The 17816-nt window shown below is 36.6% G+C and overlaps 1 protein-coding gene across 1 annotated transcript in view; it reads left to right on the top strand.

Annotated features, from left to right (window-relative positions):
* HMCN1 (hemicentin 1) overlaps positions 1-17816 on the top strand; it is a gene marked incomplete at its 3' end in the record, with an annotated part of 531222 nt that overhangs the window by 212392 nt on the left and 301014 nt on the right. The window contains exon 11 of the mRNA XM_079726768.1: positions 983-1258. Coding sequence (XP_079582894.1) covers positions 983-1258 — 276 coding nt within the window. The remainder of the gene's footprint in view (positions 1-982; positions 1259-17816) is intronic.

Raw genomic sequence — 17816 nt, 5'->3', positions numbered from 1 at the left:
AAGCATTTGGGCAAAGTGAGCTTTACAGGGGCATTTGCATTTACAGTATTCTCAAACCTAACTAGAGCAATATGGGATTTTCTCTAGAAATGTAGTTAAATATTTAATTAGTAAGTGCCTTTTGACCGCATCTGAAATGCGCATGCATTACTCAATGCCTTTTGTGTACGTGGTCCTCTGTGTATAATTTTTTTTAAAGTCTGTGCCTTACTGTTAACTTGACTTTCCTAAATCAAGCATTCCTCATTTTCACTGGGAGAAATTCATCTTACTCTAATGTTGTGCTGTGTCTTAATGAGATTATAATCCCCTTAAAGCTGATACCATTGTATCTTTTCCATATCTACCATACTTCATGCGCTATTTCCTTTAAAACACTAAGTAAATGGTTTTAAATTTTAAAAATCCATAAATGCTACTTTCTTCAAAATTCAAATCAAAACTTGACTCATTCTGCAATCCTGAATCAGTCTAGTCATATCATTTTGCCATGCCTCTTTGATCCTCATATCTATAATTTATCGATTTGGACTTGAGTGTACTTTGGTATGTAAACATGCACTCCTACTGAAAGCAGTTTTCAACTAGATGATAATTTTCTTGGGGTGACAGACATAGGTATTAATGAATACGTTCCGTCGTACTGCATCTTTCCTACTAGATATTCAACACATGCTCATAAAATTTTCTTTTCTTTTTTTTTTTTTGTGGTACGCGGGCCTCTCACTGTTGTGGCCTCTCCCGTTGCGGAGCACAGGCTCCGGACGCGCAGGCTCAGCGGCCATGGCTCACGGGCCCAGCCGCCCCGCGGCATGTGGGATCTTCCCGGACCGGGGCACGAACCCATGTCCCCTGCATCGGCAGGCAGACTCTCAACCACTGTGCCACCAGGGAAGCCTGCTCATTAAATTTTTAAACCACCTCTATGAGTGAGCAAAATGACTTCTGGATCTTTCCATTTGAATCTTTTCATTTCACACAGAGCCCCCGCCAGTCATCCAAGTGCCTAACAATGTTACAGTCACTCCTGGAGAAAGAACACTTTTGACCTGTCTTGTCATCAGTGCAGTGGATTACAATCTAACCTGGCGGAGGAATGACAGAGATGTCAGGCTGGCAGATCCAGCAGGAATGAGGATCTTGGCCAACCTTTCCCTGGAGCTGAGGAGTGTGAAATTCAGCGATGCCGGAGAATATCACTGTGTGGTTTCCAATGAAGGAGGATCATCGGCTGCATCGGTTTTCCTCACGGTGCAAGGTACTGTGCTTATGGTAACTTCTGAATTGTGGCATCTTTCTGTCTTCCTTCTTTGATCTCTATTCCCTTAAGTTGTCTGTCTGAGGGTATCTACGCAAACAATTACAGTTTTGAAAGATAGAATGCTTGTGGACCTTGAGGGTCTGAAGCTGACTAAACTGGAAACTAAAACATCACTAACAAATAGGCGACTTTAAAACAAACACAGCTAATCCTAGTAGTTGAAGACCTTTATTTTAAGCAAATAGAAATAGAAATTGTCTCTGGATGATTTAATGGTTTTAAATTCTCTCATTTATCCTGTGAACTTAAAAAAAACCTAATTGTTAATAATTGATAAAAAAACTTTTTTCCCAATTTGAGTGCATTATTTGCATATTTAATTTACTTTTATGGTTTAATTAAGTTTTAAGATGTTTCTCATCTAGGTGAAATTTTATTGAAACTTTAGCAGAGCTGTTTTTACCTTATTTATGTTACACACACACACACACACACACACACACACACACACACACACACACACACACACACACACACACACACACACACACACACACACACACACACACACACACACACACACACACACACACACACACACACCTTACTGAAAGTAAGCTAATGGTAAGCCAAACTTGAATTGTCTACATAGACTAAATGATAGTTTCAGATAGCTGAAAACAAGTACATTAACAATGTGGTCTAATCGCTACCATCAAATGAAGATCAGAAACTATTCCTAAGTATCTCTTTCAGTAGAATCATAATTGGCTTCTAAATGTCTCTAGAGTCTTAATGTAATGAGCAGCTTACTCTTGGCAGTTTTACACAGTTTAGCTGAAAGGTTTGGTTGCTGCCTTAGCATATTTCATTTCAAATCCTTGATGTGGGAGACTGATTGCTTTGGAATCGGGTCTGGCTCCTTGGTTGTGCTACTAGCAACGACTTTATTAACATGCCTCAAGTAACACTGTCAGATGGTTTTTTAACATGGTGATCTAAGAGAGTGACCACTGAGTTTTGGAGGCTAGCTCTTGGAATGTTATTAATGGCAAAAAAGGGAAACTGCCATGAGATTTAATAAAATGGTTGACATCTGATTCTGGTTTTGTCGCTGGTAGTTGAGATATATTCTGCAATCCGACTGTATGGCTGTGTGTCTTTTGTTAGTTGATCCGCTGAAACCTCTGGGGGAACATTACTTTTGTAAATGATTCACTGCATTTCTACGTGGTAAACTACCTAGATCATTTGAGTCAATACAAGTAGTAACTTGAGTTACTAGAGTTTTGGAAGTATTTTTACCAAACTGATTGTTTCAGATAGGATAAATGCTCATAGATTTCTGAAATGTGACCTTGGTTCTTTCCCTGGAGTCCCTTAGAATGGGATTGTAAAATAAAATCAGAGCCTTCCTTGTTTCCCCAGATTAACTTTTAATCCTTTAGTATTGTTTAGTCAATTTGAGCAGTGATTCTCAAACTTTCATGAATAAAGAATTATCCAAGGAACTTTTGAAAAAGCAGAAATTCTAACCCCACACCCAGAGATTCCGATTTCACAGGCCTGGTATAGGCCTGGGGATCTGCATTTATAACAGACCTCTCAGGTGGTTTCAGGGACAACATTTTCCAAAACAGCATTTGAATCTATTCCAAAGTATGAATCCTATGATATAGCAATGCATACTTTTAAAGGAAACCCTAAACTCTCTTCTTTCTGGTAAAATAGATTCATTATTATCTAATGATTTAAGTTCTGAGGTAAGATGTTACATAATGTACAAAATATAAATACAAAAAACACATGTCATTACATGATTACTGGCTAGCCTGTATAATCTCTAGTGGTGTAAATCTGTTGAGAGGCATTATTTTATGGCCTGTCTAGTTGGTCTTGAGTTTGAGGGAACAATTTTGATGAAAAATATGTTTTAAAAATCTAACAAAAATATGTTCTAGAATTGATGGCACTGTTTAATAAAAAATAAGAGACTCTAGTTAACTGTAGCCATCTGATTCTCTTATGGTTATACATTATTGAAAAGCAGTGGATATTTGATGAAATAAACTGCTGTACCTAGGATTATAATTCCTGCGAATATATTTGCTAACTATTGACATTGAATCATAAATTGTATATTAATTTCATTTTTATGCAGTTAAATGTTTTAAAAAGCAAAAATAAAAAATAGTTCAAGAAAGCTTAAAAGATACAGTAGTTACTTGGATTGAATATGCACTTTAGGAATATTTTTCTTGCTTACAGGGGAATCAGTAGCTTAATTTATAACCTCGTTTATGCTATTCTGCCTCCACAGATCTGTTTGGAAACTGTTTCTATCTGGAATACTTTTTAAAAATATTTATTTATTTATTTTTGGCTGCATTGGGTCTTCGTTGCTGTACGCGGGCTTTCTCTAGTTGCGGCGAGCGGGGGCTACTCTTCGTTGCAGTGCACGGGCTTTTCCCTGCGGTGGCTTCTCTTGTTGTGGAGCATGGGCTCTAGGCGTGAGGGCTTCCGTAGCTGTGGCACACAGGCTCTAGAGCACAGGCTCAGTAGTCCTGGTGCATGGGCTTAGTCGTTCTGGGGTATGTGGGATCTTCCTGGACCAGGAATCGAACTTGTGTCGCCTGCATTGCCAGGCAGATTCTTAACCACTGTGCCACCAGGGAAGTCCTGGAATACTTTTAAAAGTTAAGCATCCAGATTTTACAAATTTTGGTAGTAGTTAGCAAGGATTTTCTGGTTAAAAATAGTATATGTCTAGCTACTGCAACCTCTTCTCAATAACAGTAGAATATCTGTAAAGACCTCAAAAAGACAAAACTGAAGAATACTAAAAACCAGTTGCAATATACAGTGGCAAAAATTTGGGGAGGAATTCTATAGGTTATATATAAAGATTCTTATTTGTATAAATAAGTATATAGTCTTCACTTACATTTTAAGTTCAATGGAATGAAAATTTCAATCAGTAGTCCATCTTTTCTTATGTTTACATGAAAGCAGGGAGGATGTATCTCTGTTCCTTCATTTCATAGTTTGCTTCAGAAAGAGAATGTTACTCTTTAGGGAGCCAGCATGCTATCTCCTTAAACCTATCAATAGCTATAACCATCTAGTTAGGAAAACAGTAGGACAAGAAGTGGACAGGCAACCTGGCACCATGTAAAAAATTGGAACCTGAGATATGTTTCTCACCAAGTGAAAATATTTGGAAGCAAGAGAAACATTGATGGGTATGTCAGAAGGGATTTTAGAGACAAATGGTAGCAGAGGGGAGCATCCCATCTCAGCCAGAAGGGCATCATGGGTGAGAATCAGGCAAGGAGCTATGCACATCAGACTCTTAGCCACAGAGCTGCAAAGAGGGTTCAGCTAGAACAAAAGTAGACAGAGAATGAAGTTAGGTCCATTCAAACACTTTGTTGACTGACACTGAGTCTGGAGAGATGCCACATCATTTGAGGATTAATAAACAGAAGACTGTCAAAACAGATGCAGCAGAACAGGAAAAAATAAAGCATAGGACCTAAGAAAAAAATACTGGGGAACAAAACAAGGGAGGGGAAAGACTTAGAAGAAATTGATGCTCTGAAAGTAGTAGTTTATTCTAAAGACTGGAAAAAAAAAGTGTTTAGTGTCACCAGTCTTTCAGAAAGACCTATCCTTCTTTAAGTGGGAGTATATATATATAAAGGAAGAACTGGCTAAGATGAAAGGACAATAGCAAGTGTGATGGAAGAAATAAAAAGGAATTTGATGTTAAAAATGCAATATTATAATGCAGTCTGAATCAGAGATACTGAAGAACAGAATTTGTACTACATAAAATAAAATCAGGGATGTGCTGCATAAACTTGAGAAGTTCTTTCAGAATATTGAGGCAAAGGACTAAGAGTCGAATAATATGATTTTTTAAGTAGAAATAAAAACAAAGAATGGAACTTTAAGGTTTATAGGTATATAACATATATAGGTACACAGCAAAGACAACTGAAACTAAAGAAATAGTCAAAGATACAATTGAAGAAAAGTGCACTAGGGAGGAAAAAGAAATTGTCCTGAGTGAGCAAATCAAGCAAGGTCAATGAAGGGAGAACTTCATCTAGACACATCCTGGCTGAAATTTCAAATTACTATTATGAGGGGGAAAAACTCCACAGCATACAGACTAAACCAATACATTGTAAACAGAGTGATAAAATCAGACTGGTGTCAAACTTCTCAGATATACTAAAGGCTGGAAAGTAAGTAAAGTGGATATCTGTCATATTTTGGCTCTTAGGGTCTGAACATGTTCTGTAATTTGAAGAGGAATTATTTACTATCTTGGAAAACAAACTTACGGTTACCAGGGGGAAGGGGGGGCGATAAATTGGGAGATTGGGTTTGACATATACACACTACTAAATATAGAATATATAACTAATAAAGACCTACTGTACAGCACAGGGAACTCTACTCAATACTCTGTAATGACCTATATGGGAAAAGAATCTAAAATAGAGAGGCTATATGTATCTGTGTAACTGAGTCACTTTGCTGTACAGCAGAAAGCAACACAACATTGTAAATCAACTATACTTCAATAAAAAAAAAAAAAGAAGGTGGAAAACAAATGAGATCAGATAATTACCTTTCCCTAAACCCTTGCAGGTCACATTACCTAGAGTCAGCCACTCAGATGTTCCTGTGGGATTTTAGTTCTTACTAAGACCATGGACATTTAAAAGACTTCAATTTTGGCAGCATCATGGAATTTTGAGTCCAGCAGCAGCAGAAGCAAATGTCCCAGTGGCCTTTTTCCCTCACTCTAATTTCCCTCAGTGACTAATAGGCTCATTATCAATTTATCAGAAGAGCCTTGAAAAGAAATGCTGATGGCAGAAACTGTGGCTGTCAGTCAGTCTCACTAATGAGCATGGGAGAATGTGAATGGGTTGATATGCTTATTTCATTATGAGAATTCCTTACTGTGGAAATCATGGTATAACTAGACACAGGAAACTTTTCAGAAAACTCTGCTTACCTCAAGCAGGGTTTACCACAAGACTCAGAAGTACAGTTATGCAAACAAAATAACAATCAAATAAAAACCACACACAGGGGCTTCCCTGGTGGCGCAGTGGTTGAGAGTCCGCCTGCCGATGCAGGGGACACGGGTTCGTGCCCCGGTCCGGGAAGATCCCACATGCCGTGGAGCGGCTGGGCCCGTGAGCCATGGCCGCTGAGCCTGCGCGTCCGGAGCCTGTGCTCCGCAATGGGAGAGGCCACAACAGTGAGAGGCCCGCGTACCGCAAAAAAAAAACCACACACAGTTCTGCTAGGAGGAAAAAAAAACTAGATTGATATATACAAAAATGTGATTGTTGGTGGCAATGGACCTATAAGTGACTTTTCACTTATGCTTTTCTGTACTTGAAAAAAAGTATTCAATAGAAATGAATTATCTTAAACCTTGTATAAATAGGACTTTAAAAGTTTTGAAAATGCTGACATTAATTTTACTGGATAGATCAAATTATGTGTGGGTAATATGTTTTCTTTCTTTGCTAAATATTCTATAAATTTGCTTTATCGCTTTTATATTTAAAATAATTAAGATATAATTAAGAAAGTAAATAGGAGATAATTTAAAAATAAGGAATAATTAAGAAAAATTAGGAAATAATGCCTCTCAAAAAGTGTCAAGTGAGAAATTTTGACAGTACAAAAAATCATATTTGAAAGCTTAAAGGTCTGGAATTTTATAGGATTATATCACAGAGTAATCTGTTTTTTTTTTTTTTTTTGCTGCGTGCAGGCTTTCTCTAGTTGTGGAAAGCAGGGACTACTCTTTGTTGCAGTGCGCGGGCTTCTCATTGCGGTGGCTTCTCTTGTCGCAGAGCACAGGCTCTAGGCGTGTGGGCTTCAGTAGTTGTGGCACACGGGCTCAGTAGTTGCAGCTTGCAGGCTCCAGAGCGCAAGCTCAGTAGTCGTGGCGTCCAAGCTTAGTTGCTCCGCAGCATGTGGGATCTTCCCAGACCAGGGCTCGAACCCGTGTCCCCTGCATTGGCAGGCAGATTATTTTATTTTTTTTAATTAATTAATTTATTTATTTTGCTTTATAACAAATTTAATCAGTTATACATATACATATGTTCCCATATCCCCTCCCTTTTGCGTCTCCCTCCCACCCTCCCTATCCCACCCCTCCAGGCGGTCACAAAGCACCGAGCTGATCTCCCTGTGCTATGCGGCTGCTTCCCACTAGCTATCTACCTTACGTTTGGTAGTGTATATATGTCCATGCCGCTCTTTCACTTTGTCACAGCTTACCCTTCCCCCTCCCCATATCCTCAAGTCCATTCTCAAGTAGGTCTGTGTCTTTATTCCTGTCTTACCCCTATGTTCTTCATGACATTTTTTTTTCTTAAATTCCATATATATGTGTCAGCATACAGTATTTGTCTTTCTCTTTCTGACTTACTTCACTCTGTATGACAGACTCTAGGTCCATCCACCTCATTACTGTTTTAAATCATTTCTGAGCCCAAGTGAGGTAAGAGAAAAAGGAGAAATACAGAATATTAATTGATAATTAAATTAGATTTTCTTATAACTAATAGTCCAGTGAGAGAATCATGAAAATCCCCTTAACTTTCCCCTTTGCAAGATTTTCACAGGAATAACTTTTGACTTACAGAAGTCTGCATCTATGTTTGAATAATAAAAATTGAATTTAATTAGCTCATCTATTTTCCTAGACATTTTAATGCATTGAAGTCTTGCTAGTTAAGCTTTTTATTTTTGGAGGTTGACCTGAGACATGTATATGTCTGTTTCAAATACTAGTGCCATCTTTGTGGATTTCATTTAGATGAGATGAAATTGTATACTTAAAACTCCTAAATCTTTACTTGTTGTCAAAAGTTAATTTTATTCACTGCTTTGGTTCTTTGATGTCTCAGTGTGAATCAGCACAAATGAATAAGATGCTCTGTTAAAATACTGGGTTTTGTTGTCTATGGAATACTAGGGATCTAATAAGGAGTGAGTTGGAGGCTTTTAGATTTGAAGGAAAATATTCTAGTGAAATTTTACATCACGTATATCCTGCAGTGATATCCACGAAATGTGTAGTTTTCCTACAGAAATGTTTGCTTTCCTACTTCTTTCCAGGCTGACTGTAAACTTTATGAAGAGAAAAGTTTAATATTCCCTTACTTTATCTGACGACTGTACTCTGCTGACTCCATGGTTAGGGGCAAGCTTCTGTTATAATACGATTCAATTCCATGCAGTAAAATGTATAAATAAATATTATGCATTTCATTCTTTTGTCTTTCATGCAAGGCATCTATGTGGTATATAGATCTTAGACCACTTTATTTGTGGATAGAAAGAATCATATTTCTCTAAAGTTTGGAAGACAGAAACATTATTAAAATGTCTTTAAATAGAAGTTATAAGGAAGGTTAAAGAATTAGAGTTATTTACATTGTAAAAAGAAAAAAAGGGATGCGATGGCCTAATAAATACTTCAAGTATATGAGAAATTGTTATAAAGAATCTTTACACCAAGGACGTTTTAATTTCCAGCAAAAATGGACCATTAGAAAATGTGTATTAAGCCAAGCCTGATGGATTTAAGTGAGCTAGAAAGATGTCCAGATGTTGGAGAGGTTAAATGATGGACTGTGGTAACTTTCACAGTTCAGGGACTGCTGGGAAGAGATAGAACAGACGAGGAGTCAGCAAGCACTTCAATCCACTAAGTTATCCAAATGAAGCACTTCAATCCACTGTTATCCATTTAAAAACTTTTGAGAATTCGTGACATACATTATGCCATCTAACCCTCACAAATTGTGTGTATTTGTATCTGTGGGGTTAGTGGCTTGCCCTAGGTTACAAAGCCAGCAAGTGGCAAAGCCCAGATCTGAACTAGGTCTTTCCATCATTCTGCATAGTGTACAGAAATGCCTACACATGCTATTAACAGGTTTAAGGTACAGGTGGGTAGAAGAAAGTATACAAAGAGAAAATAAAGGGTCTTTGAGTATGAATAGGAAAGTGAGAGTACTGAAATAAATTTTTTTTTTTAAATAGAAAAGATACAAAGTGTCTGCAAGTTCCTGTCACATGGGTAAAGAATAGCTGGAAATCTAAATCTAAATAAATAAATAAATAAAAAGTTTGGTGAATCCTTTGACCTAAGTTCTGATAGGGCAGCTGGTAAGGAACAGCCTAGAGGAAAGAGAGAACTGGGAATATGCACACAGAGACCATGTAAGATGACTAGACTGTAAGCTACATTAGGGCAGCACCCAGTTTTCTTCAGTTTGGGGTCTTTAGTGCCTGACATAATATTTAGCGCTTAGTTTTGTGTGCATGCATGTCTGTGGGAAGACTGAATGAAAAGCAGAGTGCTTAGCTAGGCAAAGGAACTATTGCCAAGTCTGAAAAATCCTATGTGAGAACATGTACTAAAAATTGACTTGATTCAGATTCCCTTGAAATGTTAATTAATGTTTCTTTGAGTTACTGTTTTATAAATTAATGACCCAGCTAAAAAGCAAATTCTGTTTCTAAAGATTAGGTATTTGTAATACAGGAAAAACATAATGACTTACTATTTTTATACATGAGGAAGGAGCTTTGGTATTTGACTATTATGAATAAAAATGGAATTAGAGCTAATACCCAAAATAGGAGTACTTATTGCTGCATCTGCAGAAGGGTAGGATATGTTAGGAACATTTGATTATTGAGACTGCAAAGCTGATAGATAGCTGTTATATTGATGAGATCTTCATTTATGCTATTTCCCATGGCACTATCTAAATCATACTATGTCAGGTATATTTTTTTTCCCATAATAATGAAACCAGTACTGAAATGTATGAAGTGCCTTGACTTAAAACACATTTTTACAAAAGGTCAGAGGTGGTATCTTGTTTGTCCATTTGTTTATACTCATGTATTCACCCAAAATTTAAATGTCAGGCATTCTGCTCCTTGCTGAGGATATAAATGAGAAGAAAACAACATCCTTCCCCTCAGTAAGTCCATATTAAAAAAAAAAGGACATAACTAAATTTAAAAAATAAATATCTATTACCCAATGGGATAGGAACTTCACCAAGGTACTATAGGAGCCTTGAATACTGTCTCAGTAATGAGTGGAGATTGAGAAGGGCTTCACACAGGAGATGGTGTCTGAGGTATCCACTGGAATATGAGTCAGCATTTGCCAGATAGAAGCCAGGAAAGTCTTTCTAGATGGAGAACCCTACACGTGCAAAGCCATGGAAAAATGAGGGCACAGAAATGTGAGCTTGCCAAGAGTAGAGGGTCTGACTGATTTGGGAGCTTTGTCCTCATGAAGGTGTGATTTTCTTTTTCCTGTGCTGTCTTCAGTAATCTTTTCAAAATATACATAGAAAGATCATATAGGTTTGTGGTTTTGTGATGTTGGTTCAGCAAAAGACAAGGTAATTGGGGGAAAAAGTGTTTGTAGTGATGCTCTGTGGAGTTTAGGCTGGATAAAGAAAGAAGAGAGGGTTAAAGGCATGGTCTGATTGGAATAAAAAAGAAGGTTCAAAGGAGTTGAGGCCATGATGAACTTGGAGGAGGGAAGTATGGGAGTCAGGAAGTGACAGCTGGAAGGATGGGAGGTTGTGACTCAAACTGGACTCTCAAGACTAAATATTCTTCCAATCCCATTGTGGGTTGCTTCTCTGATAAGATAACTAAGGTAGCAGATGAATTTGTCTAGCAAGATAAATTAATTACCAAATTTTAAAATCTTTCCTTCAAGAAGTGCTAGGTAGATCCAGTTTCATATACTTTTGATTCTATGCCTGTTGCATGATAATTTGTAAAAATAATCCCTTTTTTGTAAAAAAGGGATTTGCCACATTTAAAAAAATTTGCCACATTTTTAAAAATACTTATATTTTTTTCAGAGCAGTTTTAGATTCACAGCAAAATTAAAACAAAGGTACAGAGATTTCCCATATGCCCCCTGCCCCAACACATGCATAATCTCTCGCATTATCAACATCTCCCACCAGAGTGGTACATTTGTTACAAGTGATGAACCTGCACTGACACATCATAATCACCCAAAGTCCATAGTTTACATTAGAATTCATTTTTGGCGTTGTATAGTCTATGAGTTTGGACAAATGTATAATAACATGTATCATAGTAACCATACAGAGTATTTTCACTGCCTTAAAAATCCTCTCTTCTCTGCCTGTTCATCTGTTTTTCCCACCTTCCCAACCACTGGAACCCACTTATCTTATTACTATCTCCATAGTTTTGCCTTTCCCATTATCCATGGAATCATTCAGTAACTAGCCATTTCAGATTAGCTCCTTTCACTAAAATTCCTCCATGTCTTTTCATGGCTTGATAGCTCATTTCTTTTTAGCACTGAATAATATTCTGTTGTCTGAATGAACATAATCAGCTTTTTATAGTCAAAAGATATTCTTGCTATAATTGATTCTGAATCAGGAGATGCAAGTAAATATATGTAAAGCTTTAATAGTATCCTGCTAATATGCCAAGAAGTAATAATGGTAATTTGCCACTTTTCTCCAAGTCAAATGAGAATGTAAGTCTAAGCTTTGGCCTTCCTCTTTAGTTTGGAAATTCTCTGATTTTGGAAAATTGTTATAAAGAGGACCCACTAAAAAAAGGCAATGTAATAGGCAATGTTAGTCATCATTTAGTTGAAGATTTTCTTTTTTAAAAATTTTTATTGGAGTTAGTTGATTTACAAGATTTTCTAAGTAAGAAAAACTAAGCTTTAAAAATTCTTTCCTCTGATCAACCATATTTATTGTCTTAATCTGTTTTAGCTAATCATCCAAAGAAGCTCCTGAATTCATGCCTTCTTGTTGTTAAGGAAAGAAAACATATAGCATTAAATAGAAACAATGTTAATGTATAAATAATTTTACATTAGGAATTACTTAAAATGGGTATAAAGGCAGCAAATATTTGATACATTTACATATTCTTATATCTTATATTGGAAAAATAAAAGTTGTAAATTTTGAAGAAAAGAAATCTTTTTTTTTTTTTTTTTTTTTTTTTTGCGGTACGCGGGCCTCTCACTGTTGTGGCCTCTCCCGTTGCGGAGCACAGGCTCCGGACGCGCAGGCTCAGCGGCCATGGCTCACGGGCCCAGCCGCTCCACGGCATGTGGGATCTTCCCGGACCGGGGCACGAACCCATGTCCCCTGCATCAGCAGGCGGATTCTCAACCACTGCGCCACCAGGGAAGCCCAGAAAAGAAATCTTGATGCATATTTGCCATTAAGATTTTGTCATTAAAATAGAATGTAGCCTAAATTTGTCGTTGTTTGTCTCTGAAATTATTACCTTTCTCTTATTAACTGAATTTCATAACCACACTGGAATTTGGGTGTGGAATTTTTTGCAAATCTAGCATGTAACTGTCAGTATTTAGTCTTTGCCTGTGTGTTTTATTGCCACTGTACCCACTTACTGGTAAGTCAAAGAATTAGCGACCTTCTCTCTGAGATTTAATAGACTTGCTCTCTAGTCCAGCACTGTCCAGTAAAACTTTATATAATGATGGAAATGTTGTGTATACGTGCTGTCCCACATAATAGCTACTAGCTGTATGTGGCAACTTAGCACTTGAAATATGGCTAATGCACCTAAGGAGCTTGTTTTGAAATTTGACTTATTTTTGGAAATTTTAAATTTGAATTTAAATAGGCATATAGCTAGTGGAAACAGCTCCAGTTTTTCTGGAGAAAAAAGAAAGGCAGAAATAGTAAGAACCGAAGTCTTAGGAAACTTATTTCTACTGCCCTGTAGACTAACCATCATCGTAATTCATTTGAATTATTGCCATTCAGGAATAATTCTACCGTTTTGGGAAAGTTGTAGCCAGGTCTTCATATTTCCATTGATGAGATTTCATCTGGAAATGTTGTATTTGATTCCGTGTCTTTGGAATTTCAGTGGCCCTTGCCTCTTTTCCCAGGCCATTTATACCTGTTTTCATTGGTTTTGATCATTTGGCTGATTGGTTAGTTTTAAGTTTTCCTCCTTTGCTGTTTGGAAAGACTCCCTGGCCACTTATGCAAACTGTCTAGTAGTCCTGGAAAAACTTAAAAATATTAAAATATATTCCATTGCCATTTCTACTGATTGAAGGTTCAGGAAAAATTAAGTGAGCAAGCACATCTATCCATTGTAAATCATTCTTAGTGAAATTTTGTTACTCTCATTATGCAAGCTTCACACTTAAAAGTTAGTTACCATCAGAACTAGCTAGAGTTACCTTCCTAATCAGAAACTGAAATAATGCATTTTAGAACAATGTCAGTACGTTTTAAATAAGCTGATTGAGGTAAATCAGTAGGTACACATCTGTTAAAACAGGACACAGCAACTACTAATTACAATTCTCAGCAGACTCAGTAATAGTCATTATGTAACTTTTTGAAGTTAGCTTTTTCTATAGTAAATAAAGATATTTAGAAGGGTCAGAGATTCTGTAAAATACATTTGCAGGCTGTAGGATTCAATGGAACCTAGGTTCGGTAATTAAATACTAATTATTTTCCAATTTCTCATGTAGCATGGCTTGATGTTAGACCATGCAACATTTTAAGGGAATATATTATCCACAATGAAAAATATTTTGGGGAACAGTTGTAAAGCAGTTCTAATATGTTTTCAGAAATATAAGTCAATTAGGTGGTTGAGCTGAATGTAGGTTTAAACAGTCTCCAAAATGAGGATCTTTACTTAGCTTTTATGGAGAGAACTCAAGTAAGAAAAGAAACTTAATACTAAAAACTAGTTAATGGAGTATCTTTCTTCTCATCAGAGTCTTAATTCCTCATATAAAGTTTATCATTAGGAACATTTAGAAGCCTGGGAATCTTACATCACAGAGATCAATTGATAGCCTTGAAATACTTTTTTTCCAGAATGTAATTTAATGCCTATTTAAACAACAGCAATTGATAATCAGTTGTTCCACTAGGTTCCTTTTGGGCGCAAATCCTTTTGGAGTTGGGAAATAAAAGGTTCTAAAACTTTGTAACCCTATTTCTTTTGAACACAAAAAGTTTTTGAGTTAAAACTCCTTTCATGGTTGATTCTGTTAATCTAATTTGCTTTTGGGGGTAACAAAAGCTCTAGACCAGGAAGTAGAGTACTTGAGATCTATTTTCAGGAATCATGCCTTATTTCTCCCTCTCTCTCTCTCTTCTTTTCCCCAGGCCACACAAACACAGTGCATCAGTTTTTAAAATTCAATTTCCCACATCCTTTTTATTTATGGACACCTATATGGGACACATTTTCTATGTGACACTGATGCTGGAATCAGCAGATGATTGGCTATGCTGATAGGTATCAGAGTGAATGATCTAATGGGAAATTTAGAGTTCAAATGGAATTATCCCAGTTGTAATGATATTTTTCGGCTGAGGCGCCTCTCACTTTCCCTATGCATGGGTTAGTTCAGTTCTTCACTGCCTCTCACATCACTCCCTTTCTTGTTAGCTCCATTGGCACCACCCTCATCCCCCTCCTGATTCACATGCCTAAACTAAATCCATAAAAATCCTCTCTTTAGGGACTTCCTTTCTTCTGATCTTGTTGCCCCACTCTACTCCATAGTACCATCAGGTGAAATTTCCCTAAATATTGCTTTGTATCCATCTAGTCAAACCCTTTTTGTGGTTTCCTAATTACCCCAGAATAAAATTTACACCCCTCAGTCCTCCACAAGCTGACTCTTTCATAATACTTTCAACATTTGATCTTCATCCTTTATCCACATAAAACCATGTATATGGATAAGCAAAAAGGAATAAAAATGTTTCCTTTCAATACATGAAAACTGTTTACCTTAAAATAATTAGATATTCATATATTTTTCCATCATTCATGTTTCCTTAATATGGATAACTGAATACTTGAACTTGCTGTTAAGGCTTCACTTCTAATTATTGATTAAAAGTAGAGAAACTGGCAGATAATTCTTTTGTCCATAAAATATTACTGATGCTGCTCAATTTTATATGTCAGAGTAGTATCAGGCAAATAATTTTTGGTGTCCGTTTATGAGGTTTGAATTTTCTTTGTATTAAATTTCTCAAAAAGATGGATAGGTACTACACTTATCCTGTCTTCAGTCTCCAGAATTGAGTTTTTGATGGCCACTGAATGTTTTCTGTCAAGCTCCATGTTCATTGTACCTTCAGTGAATTTCTGTTTCCTAGTGCTTCAACTCTAGCCCCTGCCCTGTTATTTTCCATCCCTCCATAATTTACCCCAACTACACTTCTCATACTTGAGTCACAGGGGCATTCTGACTGCCTCCAAACTAGTTCATTCTCATTCTAGTTCTGTGACTTAGCTCATAGAGTTGTTTGACTTTAATGTCCCCTACCTATATCCTCCTTCTAATGCTAAGCCCCTCTCATAAAACACCTCCTTTCTGAAAATTGTTGGCTTCTTTTTTCTGGTACCCTGTAGAACTTTAATTTATTTTTTTGCTACACAGGTCTGCACTTAGTCATGATCAATTTCACGTGTCTAGTTGTTTTTCCCCAACCATATTATACGCACTGTGTGATACTTATTGCCCTTTTTTTAAAAAAAAAAAAAAATCATTATGCTTTGCACAGAGAGAAAAACACAATTGTACCCAATGGATGTGTGCTCCTTAATTGCTGAATGGACCTCCAAGTAACAATAGCAGACTATAAGGAAAATTGGGGTCACCGACCTTATCTTTCATGTTTCCATGTTAACTTCATTGGCTTATTTGAATCACATCAACAATTTTAGATTTCATTATATAAGTACTTTCTTTTCCTGTTATAGCACAGGCCAGCATATGACTGCTTACATTTAAAACCATATTTTACAACAAAATCTGATAATTACCTGGTGAAAAAATTTATACAGATATTATTTTTGAAGTAGTGTTTAAACTAGTTCACCCTAATTTAAGAATTCTGTCAGGTGACTTTTGCAAAACTTTGTGAAATCGACCAGAACAATTTATCACTTTTAAGGTGGCACAGTGGCTGCTAAATTTCCAAATGTTTGTATTGGTCAGGCTTAGGAATAAAAATCAGAATAAGTGTAGTGGTATTTATGTATATGATGTGACCTTAAACTTTTGTTTAAAACAGACTATCTTCCATTGATTCCATAGACTGCTCCTTTATGAGGATGATTTTTGAAGCTGAAGATGAACACAGGTGTCCTGGTTAAATTTGAGCATATTCAGTGTAGAGCTGACATTTCTTCCATAATCACATGCTGCCACATGGAACGCAAAGGGACAGACAAAGCCTCCTTTCCTCCTTCTATGTCTGTATGAACATGAGAAGTATTAAGTTGTCTTCTGTGGTGTCAGGAAAGGGTAGATGTCTGTCACTAATTAGTCTAGGTCACTAGAGAGAATTTTGCAACAAAAAAGGAAATAGTTTTCAAACTGATTGATGAAGTAAGTCCCTAATGACCAGAATTACTTCACTAAGAATGAAATTGATATTATCATAACCATATGTTCATTACATCATCATAACTCTTTTTTAACATGTGCCAGGTGACATAGGTATTGGTGTGTTTTTTTTCATCAGTAAAATTAAATTTATCTATTTTTATTAAAATTTCTAATACATTTTGAGTGTTTAGAAACATCTCAAATTTCAGAAGAATAGAATAATATATAAGTATTATTTATTACTAGGATGTGTAACCTAAATACTATATGCAAGTGCGAGAATTGTGATTAAGTTTCATGTGTAAATGTCTAGATAATACATTTGTACACATACATTGTAAATACTGTATACTTATTTTATCATTCTTTGTCATACTTTACCATATAATGGAATATAATAGCAAAAATTACATAGTGCCTACTATGTGCCAGGAATTTTTTAAGTGTTTTATGTATATTAGTTTAGCTAATCCACAATGACCCTATGAGTTAGATACCATTATTATTATTTTTTTTACACAAAGGTAAAAACACTCATCTTGATTTTTTTTGAATTTTATTTCATTTTTTTATACAGCAGGTTCTTAATAGTTACCTATTTTATACATATTAGTGTATAGATACCATTATTATCTCCATTGAAGTATAAACCAGATACCATGGATTATTTAACCATTTTGAGCCTTAGTTTTTTGTTTTTGTTTTATAGATTTATTTATTTTATTTTTGGCTGTGTTGGGTCTTCGTTGCTGCGTGCAGGCTTTCTGTAGTTGCCATGAGCGGGACAGGGGCCTATTCTTCATTGTGGTGTGTGGGCTTCTCATTGCGGTGACTTCTCTTGTTGCGGAGCACGGGCTCTAGGCACACAGGTGTCAGTAGTTGTGGCTCGCGGGCTCTAGAGCGCAAGCTCAGTAGTTGTGGTGCGTGGGCTTAGTTGCTCCGCGGCATGTGGGATCTTCCTGGACCAGGGCTCGAACCCGTGTCCCCTGCACTGGCAGGCAGATTCTTAACCACTGCGCCACCAGGGAAGCCACCGAG

This window comes from Hyperoodon ampullatus, assembly GCF_949752795.1.
Source record: "Hyperoodon ampullatus genome assembly, chromosome: 2".
NCBI lineage: Eukaryota > Metazoa > Chordata > Mammalia > Artiodactyla > Ziphiidae > Hyperoodon > Hyperoodon ampullatus.
The sequence above is the reverse complement of the archived record's forward strand: the minus strand, read 5'-3'. Positions and strand labels throughout refer to the sequence as shown.